General features: G+C 50.6%; 7 protein-coding genes across 7 annotated transcripts; 2 read left to right on the plus strand and 5 right to left on the minus strand.

Moving 5' to 3' along the window:
• Nucleotides 1-462: 462 nt before the first annotated feature.
• On the minus strand, nucleotides 463-3,999 carry N7457_005270 (putative importin beta-4 subunit; the record flags this gene model as incomplete). The annotated part of the gene is made up of 3 exons (XM_057176315.1): nucleotides 463-1,378; nucleotides 1,587-3,897; nucleotides 3,954-3,999. 3 exons carry the CDS (start codon nucleotides 3,997-3,999, stop codon nucleotides 463-465), a joined length of 3,273 nt encoding a protein of 1,090 aa, XP_057030617.1.
• A 708-nt stretch (nucleotides 4,000-4,707) lies between these two features.
• On the minus strand, nucleotides 4,708-8,684 carry ncr1 (sphingolipid transporter NCR1; the record flags this gene model as incomplete). The annotated part of the gene is made up of 3 exons (XM_057176316.1): nucleotides 4,708-4,811; nucleotides 4,874-8,330; nucleotides 8,418-8,684. 3 exons carry the CDS (start codon nucleotides 8,682-8,684, stop codon nucleotides 4,708-4,710), a joined length of 3,828 nt encoding a protein of 1,275 aa, XP_057030618.1.
• A 908-nt stretch (nucleotides 8,685-9,592) lies between these two features.
• On the minus strand, nucleotides 9,593-10,625 carry N7457_005272 (tudor domain-containing protein; the record flags this gene model as incomplete). The annotated part of the gene is made up of 3 exons (XM_057176317.1): nucleotides 9,593-9,681; nucleotides 9,774-10,506; nucleotides 10,575-10,625. 3 exons carry the CDS (start codon nucleotides 10,623-10,625, stop codon nucleotides 9,593-9,595), a joined length of 873 nt encoding a protein of 290 aa, XP_057030619.1.
• A 1,444-nt stretch (nucleotides 10,626-12,069) lies between these two features.
• yap1 (putative bZIP transcription factor AP-1/Yap1) lies at nucleotides 12,070-13,959 on the plus strand (the record flags this gene model as incomplete). Its single annotated transcript, XM_057176318.1, has 3 exons — nucleotides 12,070-12,522; nucleotides 12,586-13,742; nucleotides 13,809-13,959. 3 exons carry the CDS (start codon nucleotides 12,070-12,072, stop codon nucleotides 13,957-13,959), a joined length of 1,761 nt encoding a protein of 586 aa, XP_057030620.1.
• A 1,187-nt stretch (nucleotides 13,960-15,146) lies between these two features.
• Nucleotides 15,147-17,525, minus strand: N7457_005274 (uncharacterized protein; the record flags this gene model as incomplete). The annotated part of the gene is made up of 4 exons (XM_057176319.1): nucleotides 15,147-16,953; nucleotides 17,066-17,177; nucleotides 17,240-17,387; nucleotides 17,517-17,525. The coding sequence occupies 4 exons, from the start codon at nucleotides 17,523-17,525 to the stop codon at nucleotides 15,147-15,149; spliced, it is 2,076 nt and encodes a 691-aa protein (XP_057030621.1).
• A 993-nt stretch (nucleotides 17,526-18,518) lies between these two features.
• N7457_005275 (putative glutaminase) lies at nucleotides 18,519-19,169 on the minus strand (the record flags this gene model as incomplete). Its single annotated transcript, XM_057176320.1, has 2 exons — nucleotides 18,519-18,949; nucleotides 19,037-19,169. The coding sequence occupies 2 exons, from the start codon at nucleotides 19,167-19,169 to the stop codon at nucleotides 18,519-18,521; spliced, it is 564 nt and encodes a 187-aa protein (XP_057030622.1).
• A 1,275-nt stretch (nucleotides 19,170-20,444) lies between these two features.
• N7457_005276 (uncharacterized protein) lies at nucleotides 20,445-20,750 on the plus strand (the record flags this gene model as incomplete). Its single annotated transcript, XM_057176321.1, has 1 exon — nucleotides 20,445-20,750. One exon carries the CDS (start codon nucleotides 20,445-20,447, stop codon nucleotides 20,748-20,750), a length of 306 nt encoding a protein of 101 aa, XP_057030623.1.
• Between the last annotated feature and the right edge of the window lie 71 nt (nucleotides 20,751-20,821).

Raw genomic sequence — 20,821 nt, forward strand, 5'->3', positions numbered from 1 at the left:
GTGAGGACCGAACAGGCAGCCATATATCGAATGCACCAACTTGCAGAGCCCAGGGATTGAAAACCCAACGAGATGCACGAGACACAAGCCCAACATAAGCATTAGATCATTGCCTGAAACAAGAACGTTGGAATCTCGATGTTATACTCTGCATCTTGATCGGACTGGAGCCACCCACGTCACAGGATTGAGCTGAACGAAGTCCTAGTACTCCACGGCGAACACATAAATCTATACAAGGAGCTAAGGATTACTCGTGAGGCGCTACGTCTTAGGAAATTCAAGGTAGAGTATCAAAACATGTAGTCATTGACAGTATGTACAACAGCAACTTTTGAAGGGGTTCGTCAATCATCGCCGCAGTGACTGGGGTATCGTCTAGTCATCTTGGGCTTCCAAGCCATCCGTCTATCCATTATATAAATCCTTTTTGGTTCATCAATCCATAACAAAGCAGTCCGCTTACAGCTGCTCAACCCAGGGAGCGGCACCGGGCTGCATCTGGTTCAGCCACTTGACGAGCTCAATGAGCTCAGCACGGCGCTCTTCCTCCAACTGGTCCTCATCACCAGTCAGGACGGACTGGAAGACGGGAAGGAGGCTGGGAGTGAGCTCGCGGATGGTGGCATCCTCCCACTTGTACATCTGGCAAATCATACGGTAAAGGGGCTCGTTCTCCTCAAAGTCGTTCTTCAGGGGAAGAATGTTAACCAGGGCAGGAAGAACATCCTTGGTGGGAACGCTATCGCGGTAACGCAGGATCATGCGGCTAACACAGCCAGTAGCATTGTCCTGGAGACGAGAGACATTCATCTGAAGGCAAGACTCGAGACGAGAAAGGATGGTGGGGATCTCCTTGCTGATCTCAGCCTCAGCGTTAGAGTGCTGGATGAGGCGGCCAATAGCATAAGCAGCGTTGGACTTGGTCTGGGAATCCTCATCGGCGAGGCGGTGAAGGAGCAGCTTCATGAAGACAGGGGTGAAGGGAGTCACGGCAGCGCCCATGCCATTGATGCACTCAGCAAGAACACCGACAGCGGTGGCGCGCTCAAGGGACTCGGTGCTACCGGCATAGCGCAGGATAGTCTTCTCGAACACTTTCCAGAGTTCAGCGAAACTTGGGCCCATGGCAGCAGCCATGCCGGAGACAACATCCAGAGCAGTGTCAACAACAATCCAGTCAAACTCGGAGCTTTCCTCGCCGGCCTCAAGAGTCTCCTCCTCAGGACCGAACTCCACCTGGCAGATATGCTGCTTGGTGATGATATCAGTGACCATCTGGATAACGTTGTGGAGCATGGTCTCATTGGCAATGAGGGCAGGACCGCAGAAGCGCAGGTTCTCAGCCATGTTGCGGTTGATGTCAGCGACGGTAGAACTATCATTTAACAGTCAGCAATCAGGTCCTCAAATGTATGAGTGATAGAGAACAAGATGATAGAAGAATTTCTCAGAGTGTAGACTTCGCCGTTTACATCAAGTACGCCTTTGGCGTATCAAAGTGAGCTGGGTTAAGCGGAAAAACATCATCATAGAAATTGTGGGCAACGTAACCAAGGGATCGGGGAAAAAGGGTTGAAACATACCGGTCATCCTCTTCAGTCCACATTTTGACAGTGGCAGTCATGAGAATCTCACCAAACTTCTGGACCTCCTTGGCAGGCTGGACCTGAAGGGGGAGACCAGGCTGCCACTTGGGCATCTGGCCGTTCTCCTCGGCGATGGCAAAGAGCATGGCGTAAGAGCGGTGCAAAGTGCTAATGGTGCTCTTGCGGACACCCTCATAAGGGTGCTCACAGAGGGGCATCACATGCTCAATGGTCTTCTCAAAGTAGGGCAGGAACGAGCTGCGGGTGTGGGTAACAAGGTCACCGATGACCTCAACAGCGATTTCCTTCTCAAGAGAGATAGGAGTGGTGGCAGTGATGTCATCCCAATCATCCTCATCTTCGAGATCAATATCTTCAATTTCACCATCATCCTCATCTTCAGCACTGGCGATCTTGATCTTACGGCCATTGAAGGTAACCTCTTGGCCAGCAAGATCCTTGCCAGCGCTGCCGAAATCGACATCAAGGTCATTCTCGTCCTGCTCGAGACAATCATAGAGGCCCTTGACAACACCTTCGAGGAAAGGAGAGAAGTGGTCACCGTACACCTTAGCCATAGCACCCCAGAAGATGTAGGTGCTCTCCTTAAGACGGGAGTGTCCAAGGTGGAGAGCCTCTTCAGTGGCACGCATAAGGGGCTCCACATAGGGCTGGTAGCGGTCGGGACCAGCAGCAGCAGCCATCTCACCCATAGAATCGGTGACACTGGCACGGAGATCGAGCTCGTCTTCGCTGTCCTTGACGGTAGCGAACTCTTGGAGAAGGTGCATCGACTCATCGAAGAACGAGAGGAATGAATCTCCAGCAGAAGAGGCGAGGGAGCCAAGAGCACCGGCAGCGAGGGCCTTGATCTTGAAATCGGGGTGCTTGAAAAGGTTGTGAAGGATAGGGACAAGTTCGGCCTGGTAGGGAGCAACATCCTTCTCGTCCAAGCCATCGACAACGGCATCAATGGCACTGATACCAGCCTTGATGATATCGAGTGTGGGGCCTTCCTCCTCACCCTTGTACTCTTGCATGGCGCTGGCCAAGTTCTGGAAGAGCAAGGGCATGAGACGAGCGTGCTCAGTGCTGAGATCCTCAACGAGGTCCTCGGCCAGACGAGCAACAGCGTGCAAGGAAGCTTGGCGCACCTTGGGCTCTTGATCAGCAAGGAGCTGGAGGACCATGGGGAAGATGTCCTTCATCTGGGTGCTGATAAAGTCAGGGGCACCCTCAACACACATGCCCAGCGCCATGATACCGGCGCGACGGTAGTCGGGGTCGGCGTTGTTGAAGTATTGACCAAGCGCGTGGAGCAAGGGAACAACGACCTGGCTAGGGGGCAAGCTCTGGGAGAGCATGTCCAGGAGACCGAGGGCAGAGCGGGCAGGTGTGATATCATCATCACCAAGAGCGCTATCGCCCAGCTCGGTAACGATTTGGAGAGCAGAGCGGGTGAGCTCCTCACCAATGCGCATGCCCTGAACCTTGAGCTTGCGGTATTGGATAGTCTGCATCAGGAAGCTGATGGCCTGGGTGCGAACATCTTCATCGACTTCAGTATTGGCAGCGATCTGGTTCATCAACATAACCAGATCCTTGAGGTGGACGGTCAGCAAGGCAGGGTCACAGCCAAGCAAAGTCTGGAAGACCTCAAAGGACTGCAAGATGTGATCCTCCTCCTGCTGCTCAATGGAGTGCTTAAGGATGTCGACCATGGCGGGAACCAGAGCCTGGAAAGCCTTGACAGGGGCCTCATCCTCCTCAGAATCAAGGTGCATACCCAACTTGCTCAAAGACATGAGAGTGTTGATGCGGACTTCGGCACTCTCGGGGTCTCGGATAGTCTTGTTGAACAAGTTGAAGAGGTCCTGGAACTTCTCCTCGAATCCTTCACCGAGAGTATCGAGAATAGTGAAGAGGATGTAGATGGCGACAGCGCGCTCACCGGCATTGCCACTGTTGCCAGCCTGCAGCAGGAGGTTGGGCAAGTCGGCCCACTCACCATCGTTCAGATCGATCTTAGCGATAGCAGAGATGATTTGAGCGATAGAGTGCTGGACGAGGGAAGAGCTCTCGCCCATGGTAGATCGGAGCAGCTGTTCACGGATCTGGGGCTTCTGATTCGCGGGCACCTTCACCCAGTGCTTGGCAACTAGGGTCCGGGATTCCACAGAAGCGAGCTGGCGCAGGTTCTGATCATCATGGCTTGTGCAAATCTGGATGAGGAACACAAGGGACTCTGGCTTGTTGTAGAATTCCTTTTGCAAGACTCCGGTGGCCTCCTTGAGACTTCCCTGGGAAGCTACATGACGGGGTCAGCGAGAAGAACATTAGGTTCGACGTTGCAAGACGACTCACGATCCAGGATAATCTGCAATTGTTGCAGGAATCGCTGTTGATCCATGATGGAAGCGAGGAATGTGAAAGGGTTTTCTCGGTCTTTTTCTTCTCGACGGTCTCAGTTGCCCAAGGTCTCAAATAGAGACGCAGGCGGCAGAAAGAAAGATTGAGCAGTCTGTCTCAGACAAACAGCTCAAAGGGGGTATCACAAAGCAATATGGACAGGAAAGAAAAAAGAAAAGAGAGATGAAAAAAAAGGAGAGTAGTGGGGGAGAGAGAGAGAAGAAAAGAGAAGGACAGAAAAAAAAAATTTAGGGGAGTGGGCTGGTGCCTAATTGGGCTTAGCGCGGGAACAATTGTCAACACGCGGGATTTTGGGCAGAGATTTTATGACTTCATGTTCATTGGATATCAGTCTGGTCATTCTTTGTTTCTTGGGCAGTAGTTGATCATGAAGACTGGAATTGAGATATGATCGTTTCCCGGCTATGACTACATACAAATGCAGCTTCCATCCAACCTAAAAAAAAAGATGCAATGATATCATCCACAGGAACAAAGACAGAGAAAAGAAAGAAGATAGTAGAAAGATCCTAAGCCCGAAAACTCCTATTCCATACTACGTCGTTTGTAAACCAAAAGCAAACCCCAAATTATGGCGGCATGTCCATGATGACACCCGTTGGCAATAGCTCGTGCATATACGTCCCAACCGTCGTGCATCCGGTGAGTTCCAGAAGACCCACTGAGTGAGGCCCCAGGCAACCGGGTGCTAATATTCATCAGAATCATAATCATCGTTCAGTAGCGATGAGCGATAGCCGCGGGAAGCAAGATTGGCCTCGAGGCCACCGTCCGATGCAGGATCAAAGTAACCTAGGTCAATTAGTAAAAGCTCTGGGTATATAACATCAGAAAAGGGGGCCAGTTGCACGTACCACCACCACCAAAGTAACTGAGGGCGACGGGTAAGAAGATGAGAGCATGGACAGCCGCAAAAACGACCAAGGCCAGCCATACGCGGAAGTAGTAGATCTCGAAAATCTTGCTCCGAGTGAACGCCAAGACGCACACTCCCAGAAGTTTTGTCACAGTGATACCGCTGAAAACACTCCCACCAACGTTGACCAACGCCGTCCATGCTCGAGCATCCTTACCACGGAATTCGGCAGGCACCTTATCCATAATAGGTCGAGCGGGGAACATGAATGCTCGGGCAATGTGAGCACAGAATTCAACACCGATACCCACACAGATAACCAGATTGACAAGAGAGACGGCATTTAACGAGACGCCGGCGATTGCCATCGTGCCAATGATGTCCACGACTATCATTACCACAGTGGTTGTAACAACAGCGCCTGTGGCCACAGACCCAAGGATCACAGAGGTCAGGATGAAGATGATAGCCACGGCTGACCCAAGAAGGGTACCGGTAAGTCGTACAATCGAGACATATTGATCGAAGAAGATATAAAACTTCGAGTATGGGAAAACATCGATATCATGCTCTTGGGAGATGCTATCTGCAATCCGGCGAGCCGCGATATACGCCTCGATGAATTCACTCTGGCTCCGGAGGGGCGTGTGACTAGTACGGAAATGACTGGCATTTATCGTCATGTGCTCCTCGTCAATGACCAAAGCATTGCTGTAGGGTGCTTTGCCACCAAGAGGACAAGAGGCATCGGTGGGAGCACCGATCCATTTCTTTGCATAATGTACGAATTCAGACCCTTCTGGCATCCCCGAAAGAGAGATATTCCACGCAGGAACACGATTCTCGAAGCAGAGCTTGCCATCCTCTTTGCAGCAATCTTGCTGGGGGTTCAACCAATAGAAGAAATCATCGACCCAGCTGGCGGCAGAGCCTGCAAGATAAGAAACATCTGCGCGCTTGGATTCTTGCTCGAGAATGAACGGCAGGGAATATTCCTCGCAGGTGGTAAATCGCCCACAAAGCTGTTGCTGGTGACTTCGCTTTGTGACGTTCACATCCCGAGTCACAAAGTAGACTGGAGGCCCTGCGCCAAAATATGAATCCAGGTCATTGAAATATGAAATGAGGTACGAGTCTCTAGGGAGCGCAATCCGCTGATCTAAACCAAGAGCAACCTCGGGAATAAGAGCAAGACCAGCAGTCAAAAGGCCCAAGAAAAAGATAACAACGCCGACCTTTACCCGACGATCCAGCAGGAAGGGCGCGTATACCCGCCGGATGAATGTCTGTAAAGTACCTTCTGCCTCCTGACCATCATAATTTTCCTCGGGAAAGCCGAAGGAGTTTGCTTTTCGGACAGTCAGACAAGGAACACAGTCCGCACGAAGACTTTGCACACGCCTTTGATTCAGAGCCAGGACGGAGATGAACATGGTCATTTGAAGAATGGCGTTGATAAAGACAGCGCCGGCAGCATAGGCGGCAAAGTTTTTCACAGCAGGCATGCCAACGAAGACGCCCAAGGCAAAGGCCACGGTCTCGGTCAAGGCAGACAAGAAGATGCTAGGTCCGATCCGACTGACTGCTCGGGCAACTCGCTCGTCAACTTCTTCGTCGGGGTGGCTGATATTGACTCGCTCGAACTCGTGAACGATCAAAAAGATATTGTCTACTCCAACTGCCAGGACCAAGAACGGAATCACTTCAGCTATGATCAAGGTCACCTTGACTCCCGCCGCAGAGAACAGTCCGACTGATGCAGAAACAGACATCAGAACAATGAGGATCCCCACAATTCCCAGCGTGAATTTAGACTGAACGAGAGCATTGGACGGGTTGGTCAACAGAGACCTCCAGGTAATCGTGACGGAACCCAGCGCCATTGAGGCATAGAAGAACATAATCAGATAACTGATGACAACAATTCTTGCATCTGTGTTGGTGGACTTGTTCAATTCTTGCTCCAAGCTGGCCTCGGAGTTGAAAGACACGCGAAGGCCTCGCTCGGCAGCTTCTTCTTGGACCACCCCGAGAACGGCTTGGAATGTGTTCTCCCAATCGATGGCTCCTGCCTCTTCTTCTGTTCCTTGTGCGTAGTTGTTCACTACCCAGGTCACGATGAGTGCTTGGGCATCCAAGACATTCCCTGTATCTTCATACCCACCAAGAATCATTTCGGGCTTGAGAGGCTGCGAGAAATCAGGAAGACAGCTAGGGTCTCCAGGCGATTCTGTACAGTGATTCAGTCGGTCCTGCCATGTATCCGGGTCAAGATTTGAAACGGAACCACCGAAATACCCAGTGACTGATTGCACGACACAGCCTTCTCCAGTGGGGTTAAAACAAACGTCGTCTAGACTGAGAGCCTTGTTTAAGGATATCACGCGCCGCACACGGGACTCAACGTCGAACCACCAATTGAGAGTTTCATAGTCCAAAAGAGAGCGGGAGTCGTTCTCTGGGCGGTTATTCACCAGGAATACCTGCTCGGCTCTATAAAATGGACCAAAGCTCTGATCGAAGAAATCCTTTTCCTGGGCCGCCGCAGATGACGGGCTCACCCAGAGTCGCACCGGGTCAGTTTCTACGGCAAAGCGTAGCCACCCTAGGCTTAGAAGCGCCACCCCAATGATGCTAGAGGATATCGTAATTGCTGGGAAGCGCGCACAAGCTCCACCAATTCGATGAAACAAGACTGACAACAGAGAATTGAGCTTGTAAACCCCCTGTGGCCGTTCCATATATCCTCCACGGTGCACGATTTCCCCTTCGTCCTCATCGTCACTGGGCGTGGGATCCTGCAACAAGCGCACTCGCTCTGGTTTGCGGAACCGGCGTTCCTTGTATGTAACATAAGTGGCGAGAGCAATGACAAACAAAAGGAATATCGAATAAACAAGAATGACCGCAAAGGACAGACATGGTAGAAGGCCTACATAGCATATTTTGTGGGGAGAGATAGTAGGTAATTCAGGACACACATCAGGGCAGTCCACGCAAGAGCATCGGAAGGATTCGTCCTCGTCATTGCAGGCTTTCGGCTTGATTGACAAAGCCTTCATTCCTTGTGCATCAGATCCAGTGGGCTCTGTGTGATAGTTAATCTGGAATGGGCTTCCAAGAAATTTCTTATCACCTAAGAATTTCAGGAACTGTGTATAATCTTTCGCACCACCACCGATAAAATCAATGGCTTTGCCACCCGAAGCACCGTTCTTGACATTCTTGCAGCTATCGAAGAAACCGCTCTGGTACTCCTCAGACCAAATATTGTCCAATTCGGTCACCAGTCTTTTGCCGGAGCTGTGTTCTTCCGTCTTCGTGACATTGACGAACAGTGATTGATCGGGAGAGCATGTAAAGGTACAGAAAATGTTGAAGAAGTTATCTCGGCAGGCAGGGCAGGATGCGATAATTCCCTCGGCTAGTTTGAGGTTACTTGAAAGCGAATCAATCTATAGGAGGTTTGTCAGCATCTCGATACCCCCATAGCGACTATGAATCCGGCGGTGTTGCTAAAATGCGAGGCTGTTGTTTCTCACCTGTTCATCTCGACAGCAGACCGGTCCTTCGCTCCATTTGCTGCCACACAGATTTACCAATTTCTGGCGTACTGTATCCTCCGGTTGTTGTGCAAGGTCATTATCGGGGCAAGGCAGTTCTCCTCCGAAAATTGACTGCTTTCCACAATGACCACGAATAGCACAACGACCTTTCTCATGGATTTGGGTTTCGCCCTGTGCACCGACAAGCGTGGGCGTGACAGAGCCCAGCCCAACGATCAGAGCAATGGCCCTAGGTAACCACATCTTAAGGGAAAGGCAAGAGCAACCCAAGTCGGAACCCTGTATATCAGTCTCCCAGTCGCGATGTCTAGGAGAGCAACACTTTTAATAGTCGTAAGGTTGGGCCATGCACCTGTTGGTCGGTGTGGGGAAGATTGTAGGGCCAGGCCGAGCTGGCACAAGGAGGGAATGTGAATTCAAAATAGAATAATTCGATGCTGAATACACAAAGTAGACTAGAATCAATTATCAAAGCTTCACAATGGCTATGGCGGAAGGCTGAGATAGAGAGAGCAAAGAGAAGGGGGAGCCAAAGCAAGCTTTCAAGGGAAAGAGAGTGACGTGAAGGCGGAGACCCGCGGTACATTGATCCCCCGCACGGGCTCGCAACCACCCGTAGTACTGGACACTAACGTCAGGCACATCGATGCGAGCGCCTGATGATTTGGCGATGTCGTGGCGCGAATTAGCGGACATTGGTTTACTCTGTCTCCTTGGCATCTAGAACCACCAGGTTTTGTTCTAATGTGCTGTGTTCCTTGTCGCCACTAAAGAGACATGGTTGCTGATCCATTCGACTACCATCAGCTCTAAGCAGATGTTGATACCTAGGTAGAGACCTACATGTTCCTACATGGGCATGGCCTCAAGTTACTTTTCAATTAATCATGACTTCATTGTAATAATACAAAACATAGAAAAGATTGACTCCGAGCTGAACCCCCATTCTATGGACAGGAACTCCGAGTCTCAAGCGTAAAGAGACAAATATGCTTGTGCGTGCATCGCCAATGATTCAGTTAGCGACGAAAACAAGTATGAGAAAAACTCAAAGAGATATCATCAAATGCAACAATGGAGGAAAAAATGACATAGCCATTTGCCCGAGCGGGATCATCACAATACGGGCCTGGCAACGTAAGATATGCAACCTAATAGCCCTCATCTTCGGTCTGCTGGTAAACATGGCGAGTACGGGTCGGATCTTTGCGCATGGTCTGACCGGATCCTGTGACACCCACTAAGAGAAGAATAATATTAGTATCCATTGAATAAAAGACAGAGAGAAACCTTGATCTGGGAATATCATGGTTCAATAGGATTTTCCCATACCTCGAGCGTTGAGACCTTCGCCCGTGCGGAACATGCTGTCCTTCTTGCCAAACTTGCCCTTGCTTTTGACCTTGGCCTTTGCAGCGAAATCTTGCCATTTGTTCTTGCCTGCTTCGAGTTCCTTGTTCGCCTTGACCTTGCGAGGCATCTTGGCGGGACGAACTAGTCCGTCACCTGCCTTGTTGGGTTCGTTGCGAGCCTGGGTAGCCAGTGCGGGATTGATATCTGCCGCGGCGGAGATCACACCGGGGTGAGCGGGGGCGGGCGAGGGAGACGCCGAACTGCCTGGGGTTCCATCAGCCTTGCGCTTTCGCGAGTCAGTGCCAGAGATGGGTCGGATATCCTTGGCTGTCAAGTTTTCCACCGTTGCATATGACTTGAATGAGACAAGGTACACGGGGTTGGTAGAGGAACCGGTGATGGAGGTAATTTTGGCTGGGTAGAAAGCATTGTCACCAGAAACCCAGCGCGCCAGGACGGTATCATTTACGGAGAAGGATAGTGGGATATCAGGGGCATTTCCCACAGCTGTCTCCTGCAGGTGTTCAGTGGATTTCTGGGCACTATTCTCGTTGAATCGGCTTTCCTTGGGAGCGGGTTTGGTCGGCGCGATTCGTTTATTCTCGGCGATTTCAACTTCGGAAAGGGCAATGAGATCCTCAAGTTCAGACTTGAGACTCTGCAGTTCCTGATTCTCAGGATCTGCCTGCAAGCCTGATGCAACCGTCTCAAGCTACTGGTTGTGTTAGTGGCGTGTCGCACGCGTGATGGTCGCTCATTTGATCATTTACGGCAACTGACCTGGTGCTTGTACTCCTTCACATCTGCCTCCATTTGAGCCACATCAGCCATGATGAAAAATTGATTCTGAGTCCCCTACAAAAATAGAAAAAAAGATCCGATAAATCAGGCGAGCAATGTTCGAGTTGGATGAGGAGTGAATTGCGGAGAAATAATCTCCATGGCAAAATCGATCGAACACAAATCACGTGCATTTTCTCACCGCCTACTATCAATGTATTCCCTAGATACAGCACCCGAGGTTCTTCTACGATTGACGAAGTATTGACGTGATGATATTGGATGTATTTTCAAGGATGTATCTGGAACAGATGGTATAGCCCTGCATGTAGAGTGATGTACGTGGTTGATTCCTAGAAAGTGTGTTATATCCCCTACGGTGACCCTGTAGGTAAGTACATATCCAGCCTTGGAGCTGTCAAGACCGAGACCTACGATAAGCAAAAGTCCGATAACCCACTTTCTGCGGATCGACAGCCGGATATGCATGGGGTTTATCCACGGAGCACAATGTATGAAGTACCTAGTTATGAAGTATGTGATACCTACATCTCTGGCGCTAGGTCCTCAGTGTACCCCATTCTATAAATTCAGGCTGGATCTAGGGATCCGGAAGTGGTAACGTCATCCAATGGCCTCCCCGACGTTATGTATTTGGAGACCCGTGGGTCCAGACCCCAGAAAGTCGGAGCCAGATCGGTGCAATTATGTACGGAGTATATAGATGGGAGACGGTCTCGAAAACACGCCAAGGTGCCAAGGTCGTACTTTAATGAAAGATGAGTCAGAGTACGGAGTAGCTTGAGGATCATAGTTCCATGCTGTGGCTCCATACACCGGAGATATCGTATCCAGGACAAGAGAATGTCCTCGTAGAAGTGGAGAGAAAAGAGGGAAACTGATTTCAAAGCAGCAAACCTGAAGAGGCAACCCCGTCGGCCAATCACATGTTCCAAACTCCTCACCGCCGGCCGCCGATCGTCCTCCCCCCTCCAATCCTCCAGTCATACTCTCTCGTTCATCGTTTCTCTTGGATTCTGCAACGTCCCATTTGATTTGATCTAACTGTCCCGGCTTCATATCAGCCTCGTGGTTGCCTGAGCCACATTCGACCGCAATCTGACTAGCGGGGATTCTATTCTCGCCTCAGGCCCCTCTCGAGAGAGCCGCTGGAAACCTTTCTTCCTCTTTCCCCTCCATATCCATTATCACCCCATATCACCACAAGTTTCGCCTCCCAGTGTGTCATTCTTACTCGCAACTGGGATTGAACAGATAATCGAATTTTTGATCTGCCTCACCCACTCCAGTTGTGAAGCCAAATTGGGAAGATTGCATTATCCATCCCGTCGTTTTACGGCATCTATCAATACTTGTCACGGGCGGGAGGCCCGGTTGGATCTTGCATTGAACTCCATTCATTTCTTACATCTCATCTCCTACGACCTCTGTCCCCTCGTCTCTCGACCCCCTCATTCGCTGGAAGTAACTCGTCATGGGTGATTACGATCAACGATACCAGCAAGGTCTTTACCTTTCTCCAACCCAGCAAGATCTTCTGCTTGCTGCTCTCACTTCCAATAATCCTAGCCAGAAGCCTCAAAGTAGCACCCCTCACATTAAGAACGATCAGAGCCCCGATCAAAATTCCTCCACTGGCCTTAGTGCTCCTCCTTCGGGCGGCTTTGACAATGCCCATGCCAACAATTTTGGGTTCGGAGATGAGGAAAGTCCTTTCTTGGAATTCCCCCCGGACCTAGATTTTGATTTCCCGGGCTCGGCCAACTTGATTGGTGACCTACCAGGGTCGACCGACTATGATATCGGCGAGAAGCGGAAGTCACTCGACGGCAAGTCGGAAATTGAAGGCGAAGAGACCGGAAAGAAGCGCAGGGAAAGTGAGGCTAAGAAGCCTGGTAGGAAGCCGCTGACTTCGGAGCCTACTACGGTATGCCACTCTTGCTACACACGCAAGTTACTGGGAGTGATGTCATATACTAACTATGAGCAGAAGCGCAAAGCCCAAAACCGGGCTGCCCAGCGAGCCTTCCGTGAACGTAAGGAGAAGCACTTGAAAGACTTGGAGGATTCAGTGGAAAGGTTGCAGAAGACATCGGACATGACAAATCAAGAGAACGGTTTACTGCGTGCTCAGGTCGAGCGATTGCAGGTCGAGCTTCGTGAGTACCGAAAGCGCCTCTCTTGGATGGCATCGGGATCAGGAAATGGCATTTCGGCTTTAAGTTCCAATTCCATTCCCAATGCACATTCCAAGGGAGCATATGGCCTTCAGAACAACGAGTTCCTCTTCGATTTCCCCAAGTTTGGGGATTTACCCGGTGGCCATCTTTTCAACGGCCAAGCCAATAAGAACGACCAACCCAAAACCAACGATAGCATCAGTCGGGCCCCTGGTGTGTTGGCTCGCGACAATCCGAATACTCCTGTATCCCGATCCAACTCGTATGCCAACCCAAACAGCTCGAAGTCCAATGGAACACCCACCAGTACCAGTTCCGCCAAAGCCCCCTACTCTGGCTTCAAGTCTTCCGCAAACGAGAACTCCGCCTCGGAGAATTCTCCATCATCTTCGTCTGACTCGCATCAAAGCCAGTTGTTGTCCTCCAACGGTACTTCCCCAGAACCGAGTCTGAATTCTCCAGATGGAAAGTACCGCGAGCTAGGACCAGGCGACTCTTGCGGCGGACATGTTACGTCCGATGGCGAGAAATCCTTCTGCGAGCAACTTGGTATGGCTTGCGGCAACATCAGGAATCCCATCCCAGCGGTCCGCGACAGCAAGTCAAAATCCCACAGTGTTACAAGCAGCCAACCGACACCAATTGATGGTCCAGCAGACGGTCAAGCCATTCACGACTTTGGTATTGACTGGATGGCCCATCAGAATGGCGGCCAGTTTGATCCAGTGCTGTTTGGTGACTGGCGGGAACCTCAAGACGCCGTACTATCTCAGGACTTTGGCTCCTTCTTCAATGAAGCCTTCCCTCTGCCGGATCTGGGTAGCCCCTCTCACAACCTGAGCGAAGTCGCTAGTGACGCGGCAGTCCCCAAAAAGAATCTCGTCGCTCAACTTGACAGCAAACTCGAGGAGGATGAGGTCGTTCCAGGCGAAGACCAATCGCAGATGCTGTCATGCACAAAGATCTGGTATGTTCATTCCAGGATCCAGCAAACCACTATCCCAAAGCCTACTAACCTCATATGTCTTTATAGGGACCGTCTTCAATCCATGGAGAGATTCCGCAATGGCGAGATTGATGTCGACAACCTCTGCTCGGAACTACGTACCAAAGCACGATGTTCTGAGGGTGGTGTAGTCGTGAACCAGAATGACGTCGATGACATCATGGGACGAGTCAAGTAGCGGCTCGCTTTTGCAATACTCACCATCGCTTTGCTTCAGCTCGCATTCGGGCTTATTTTACGACTCACGGACCACACAGCAACCCACTATATTCGCGCTCTATTGTTTTCTACGCATACCCACCATCGATTGTCATTTATGGGAGGAATCCTGCAGGGCGTCATGCATACAACGCAGGATCGAAAGAGTTAACTCATTTGGGAGGGGAGAAATGATTCCGATTCCGCGGATTTTTGGTGTTGGAATTGATTTATGAAATGCCCATAGTTGGCAATTTATCACTGTCTCATCTTGAGGGAACACCTACATACATTTTGTTTCTCTCATCTTCTCCCATTTAATTTCCTTTTTCTCTTTTTTTTTGGTTTCTCCTTGTGTTCTCTTTCATGAATTTTTCTTTTCTTTTTCGACTGCAGTAATTGCCATTCATTTGTTTGATGCTTTCGTTAAGTTCATCGAGTTTGGCGAATGGGAATGCTTGGTTGGTCTTGAGATCTAAACCAATGCAGGACATGAGAAGGGCACTTCCCATGTCTGTTGTACGGGAAGGAAATATGGCAGGTTTGATTCGTTGGCGATGCACAGGGACTGGATGGCTTGAACTGCTTTTACAATGTTCAATGTACAATTTTTTCTATCATAAACATTCTCCTTGACTGTAAATTGACCAAGCGTCCCTCGCCCATCTACATTCTAAGATGCAGCTGGAGGTTAGCACACAAAACAACCTCGGGGATCTACAGTCTCAAGAGCTAAAAGCGAAGCTGTAAGGGTATCGATATGGTCCAGAGAAATAGAACTAAAGTACAAAGAGAAACTGGGTGAAAGGGTGTAATCCGTTTGTTTTTTTTTTCTTCTTTAAGATGGTTTCTGCATCTTCCACTCATGCCTTCTGCAAACAACAGAACACTCTCTGAGGCTCACTGTAACACCCATTTCAGTCTGAATCGACGCTTAGATTCCTGTTCAGATCCTTTCGTGGCCTTGGTTAGACCTGGGAACAAAGAACAGAAAGTGAAGCAAGATCAGACGCAAAACACAGAAATTTTGCAAATGGGAAAAGATAAAAAAAAGACACAAAAGAATTAGAGTATCGAGCGGTGAACGTGAGACATGTAAAACCAAGGCGATCGCGAATTGTCGATGCCCGGGCAAAAATATGGAACTTGAAATTCCAGGATCACCGATTAGGCGTCACCAGATGCAGCAGGCTTATCGCTTGAGGGGGCAGATTCGCTTGCACCCGCTCCGCTCTTGAAGCCACCACGAGCCCCTCCACGTCCGCCGCGTCCTCGCTCACCGGTGCCACGGCCGCCGCCACGACCACGACCACCGAATCCACCACGGCGACTGCCGTCGCTATCACTGGCGCTCTGGTATCCACGCTGGCCGGCAGAGGCTCCGCCACGGGTGCTAGCCTGCCACGTTCCAGCATTGCCGACAGCACGACTGCTGCGGTCCTCGAAGAACTTGAAGTTGGGCTTACGGGGCTGACCGTGAGGAGTAGAACCAGGCTTCTTCAGCTCAATGGGCAAGTGCTCCATGGCAGCCTTCGCCTCCTCGGGACCCGAGAATGTCACAACGTGATTGTATTTGCCAAGCTTTTCAATCTTGGTAATCTTAGATCTGTCCTCCTCAGCAATCAGATCCCGGACAACCTGCTCATTATCGGCACTTGTCACGAAAAGGGCATTGGTGGGCTTCTTCTCAACCCGGGGCACAGGTGACTCGCTTGTCTTCTCATGTGGGGTGGTACCATTAGTATCGACAGCTGCGACCTTCTCTTCTCCGGCAGGTTGGGCGGAGGCGGCAACAGGCGGCTGTGGACTAGCGGACTTGGGAATCACGGGAACAGGGGAGGCACGGGGTCCCTTCTGGCCCTGGGGAATGGGTGCACGAGCGGGAGGGGCTTGTCCGAATTGCGGAGCCACAACGGGGGTTCGAGCAGCGCCGGTAGGAGCGGGCGAAGCAGTGGTCGCCGGGAGGCCGCTAGAAACAGGTTGAGGGGCACCACCAGCCTGGGGCTTGCCAGTGCGGTGAGCGAAGTTGAATCCTTGAGCCCGCATCTCAGTCGCGATGCGTCCGCCTTCAATTTCAAGAACGAGATAACCGAATGCAGCATCGGCCAAGTTAAAGTTCCACATATTCTTAAATGCACTTTCATCGACCTGACCAGCAGCGTTGCCCGCAGCCACAGGGCCACCGAATGGGTTGCCACCATTGGCAATGGAGGGCATCTTGTTGACAACATCCAGGGCATTCTCCAGGAGAGTCTTTTGGCCATCGTTAGAAGAGATAGCCGACTCAACCTCGCCTCGGACGGTCTCCCAGACATCGGTGAATGACGCCTTCGAGGCAGCAAGCTTTCCACGGTAATGGTCCAAAGATGGGTTCACAGAGAACTCATTGTACGAGGAGCCGTAACGGAAATGAAGACCAGCTGAAATGGAGAAGTCGGCCTTAAGTGTAACGGAAAGCTGATTCAGCATGCCCTCACGAGCAGGGGAAGCATGTGTGACGAAGACACGAGTCTCGGAGGGGTCGTAGACACGATTGGCAGTGTCTATCAACTCACCCATCTGCAAGAGAGTTGTCCACATGGTACCCTGGCCACCGGCAATAGTCGTCTTTCCCTCTCCGTTGTCAAAGAGTTTATGCATAACAACGGCGCCTCCCAGACCAAGCAAACGTAGCTTAACACCGCCAATATCGAGGAGACGGGAGTTGGCTTCGTCGATAATGTGTAGCTTGTCGACCTTGTACTCGCCTGATCGGAACTTCTCCAATACGCGCACGTCTTCGCAAGCACCCCAAACTGTGTACACCGGAACATCAAGAGTGATGCGCTTGTCGAGAAGCATAGAAAGCTCGGAGAGGGGCAGCTGCTCGGGAGGGAAGCGTTGCTTAATTGACTGTTGAGGAGGTACCTGTGCGATGGACCGTTTCACGTTCTCGGGAAGGAGAGGGGAGTATTGTGCCACATGCTTCAATGTCCTGTTTATAGGTCCGAGATTAGCTGATGCTGTCCATTACATTTCGGTGTTCAGCGAGCGGAATGCGTTGGGTAATGGAGACGCGCCACTAAGCTCGGGGTGTTGACACTCACTTATCTGCGATGCGCTCGAGGGAGCTGTCATCATAAAATCCGAAATCACCTGTGTGGATGATGTGGTCTGCGCGGGCCTGCTTCGCCAGCTCATTCAGAGACTTCAGGTTTCCTGATTCATCAGTCGGATTAGCATCGCTTCGGCAACAAAAAATAAAACCCAAATATAATTACCTCGCACATCCGCGATGCACAGGATCCTGGTAGGTCCATTCTGAATAACACGGCCGTTGTTAGGAAGCAGCGGCGTGGCACCGGGGACAGGGCCCGCAGCCGCACCATTCGGAATAGGGTACCCTTGGGCACCAAAGTTGGGGCGGGGCTGTAAATAGACAGGAAATGACAAGATTAGCTTAACTCTCAAAGATCTCCAATGTGGACATTTGTCACGCGCGATTAGAAGCTGGGGCTGATCGCAAATGCGAGGGGACGAGGTTAAGGAGCCACTTACAGAAGCCATAAGGTGTTGGGTGAGAATCAAAAGGGTGTCGATGAGGAATGTGGGGATGTGGTTAAGATGAAGGAGGGGCGGAAGAAGAGAGATGAAGGAAGGAGGACGATGAAGCAGGTCGAGGGGAAAAAGATGTCGAAGATGCACTTTCTCGTCGATGAAGCAACAGGCGTGACATGGAGATTAGGTAAGCCGCCCCTGGGCCCGCACCTTAGATCTACAACATACAAACAACACCGTTTGTCCCCATATCAAGCTTGGTTTGACGGATTCAATTGCGTCTGTTTTGTCGCATTTTATCGAGGTACTCTTTTTGACTACGGTGAGTATATGATGCTTCTTTTCTGGGCAGAGTTATTATCACCCGAGACATAGGACAATCTGCTCTTTGAAGGTCGCTTCTATACCTCATCGAATATTCAGTTTAGGATAGACTCACTACGCGCATGTATACTTCTAAATGAGCTCTAAGTGAGCAGTACCCAGGTAGGTTGATAGGTTTGAACCTTCAAATTTTACTTCTTAGGTCGCATAATGACATGGGATGCTCATTGCCTGACGACCAGCGTCTCAACATTGCTCTGGGTGATCACCAGAATGCGATCATGGTATCTCAAACATCTCGCTGATAAGCTCTCATGGTGCTTCGCGATAACTAGATTGAGACTCAAGGGATCGAGGACCCTCAAGCGCCAGCAACGCAAATTGTTCACCGACGGTCGGACGGGCCCAACACAAAATCCGGTTCCCAGGCTCGTTTCCATGGTCAGAACTCGCAACATATCGATCAGAGAGTGGCCCTGTGTGTTTCCCACTGGTCATGAATGTCCATAGATCTTCGATGAGCCCGTCCCTTGTGCTCATATCAAAGGTGCCAGCCAGCCACATGTTCCAATCTGATTTGGCCCAGTATTGACGATTATCGAGGGGCACACCTCATTCGCCTCAAACAGATGTGAAAAAGTCACTCCCCATCTGAGAAGCAATATCCGGGAAAAGATGCTATGGGGTCTTCCAGGTATCTGGCCGGCCAGGATATTCCAGAACGAAATGGGTCTGGTCTTCGTCTGTTCCCGACCCCCAGTGGAAGAAGGGATCCGCAGGTCCATCGCTAACATAAGAACAGAGACTATTTCCACCCATCTCTCCAAACGCTTTGAGACCGACAGCGGCCTTGATCGCTAGGTTCGTCTCATTGGCGAGGGCTCCCGCTGCATCCTTAGACGATAGCTGGCACACAATGTCAATTCTGTTATCCACTAAATAGTCTGCATACTTCGGGATTATCTCCAGATACTTTGGGGCCCCGCGGGTATTGCCAGTGACCAAAGTATAGGCAGCAGCCAAAATAAGCAGATTCCCACACTCCTCGATGGACATAGGCTCTGCCATCTGGTCATCGTGGCCAACGGCATGAGGATAATGAGTGGCTCCTGGCCAGCCCAAAACTGGGGCTCAGCATACGGTAGATGTTGTACCCGGTCGTTAGACATCCATGCCGACAGATACGTGTTACGTACTGCCAGCGGGTAGGACGGAGGAAGTACAGGGTGATGCGTGAGTCGTAACAGAGCCGGGGTTCGGGGAGAAAAAAGGCAGCGCCAATGTATAGAGCGAGCTCAAACTCACTGGGCTCAGTAGGTCAAATCGCATGCTTGACAGAGCGCAACTAATCAAGCAGCATGAATCAGAAGGACAACTTAAGTACTGCTGTCAGTTTTCGGACTCGCATATGCTGCAGGTTTCTCGACTGCACAGAGACAAGACTGTTGATTTTCGAGCAGCTGAATACAAAATCATCTAGGACTACCGATCATACCGTCATATATGGGGAACCCCCACATTCCTCCTGTTTTCTCGCAGAACACATGATTCGGGGGCTTGTTTTAGAGTGAGAGCGTCGATATCAATGGGCATATATAAACTAGTGATCTGCTAGTATGGCCAGGAGTCTCTGCATTGGACCTGGGTTCCAACAGCCGATGTACTATATCCAGTCTCTCTTCCAGAGTAACTTTTTAAAGGTCTTTTTCTCCTGCCGCTCCAACGACTCCATATCATGGGCTAGAGTTGCATGTCTCATCCCCAGAGTAGATCATTAGCTCCTCATTGGAGGGCTCACTTATTCCGCCGCGCGCTTTTCCCGATCGTCTGTGATAATGATTGCCAACTTGCCCTGTGACCTCGATAGGACCAGCACTAGGCCGAACCTTGAGACTTTTGTAGAAATCACAGTAGTCAGAATAGCTGGCGGCGATGGCAATCTGCACGTGCATGAACGGGCACCGCTTGGAAAGAAGCCTCAGTGCCGATGAGTTTGATTTGAGAGGTCACCATATAAGCCAGGGCATACAGGGGGGGACTTCGGTGGATGCTCCAATGCCATTAATCAGGACATGGCGGGTATATAATTGCCGAGCCCCTACAATAAAGTCGATCTGCGCATCCAAGGAGTTTCTCGCAGGCAGGATACCTCGAAAAGTTGCCAAAGATGAGAAATAAGGGGCAAAAGCCGACTAAACTTCCAAATCAATACTACTAATGTTGACGAGATGAGGAAGTTTCATTTTTAAGTGTGCCAGTAGAGGGCATCTCGGCGCATTTGGTGGCAGGAGGCACGAGGTCCCACCCCCTGGATTTAACCCCCCTCTTTGCTTCTTTGATCATTCGACTCCCATCATTTCTATCACTTGGACGGAGTACGGAGTACATTCTACTACAGTACATACAACCCTGTCTGAACCAAACAGTTTTCGGTACTTGACTCCCCGCAAATTCAACCGCTTGCCAAAGCGGAGCCGTTTCCCCAGTGCCGAGGACATTCGCAGATTGGTTCTGCCCCAAGTTGTGCTCGCATCAAACACACCTTTTGGGTCTTGGATCTGCTGAAAGTTGCCAAATTACTTTAATCAAAAATCTTTGTCGAGAATGGGTGCAACCAAACAGCACGAAAGCACAGAGCCGCTGCTTGCGCTTGCCAGTGGCGTTCTGCCCTCGTATAATGACGTGAGCGACGCTGTCATCATAGATCAAGATGGGAAACCTCAATTCTTATCACCAGAAGAAGAAGCAGAGCGCCGGCAGCGACTGGAGCAAGCAGTGCGCGAGAAGATGTTAGGGTTACCACGGACGACAAAGTTCGAATGGCATCAGGGAACTTCAGGCACTGGACGAACTGCGAGCGAAGAACTACAGCTGCCGTTGTATACGCCCCGGGAAGACAAGCATGAATGATTTTCTGTCAAGCGCAGCTTGGATATGCCAGATTGGCAAATTTTTGGGTTCCCTACTTGTACATGAGCTTG

Source organism: Penicillium paradoxum, assembly GCF_028828445.1.
Source record: "Penicillium paradoxum strain IBT 22861 chromosome Unknown utg000005l_segment0_segment0, whole genome shotgun sequence".
In the NCBI taxonomy this organism is placed as follows: Eukaryota; Fungi; Ascomycota; class Eurotiomycetes; order Eurotiales; family Aspergillaceae; genus Penicillium; species Penicillium paradoxum.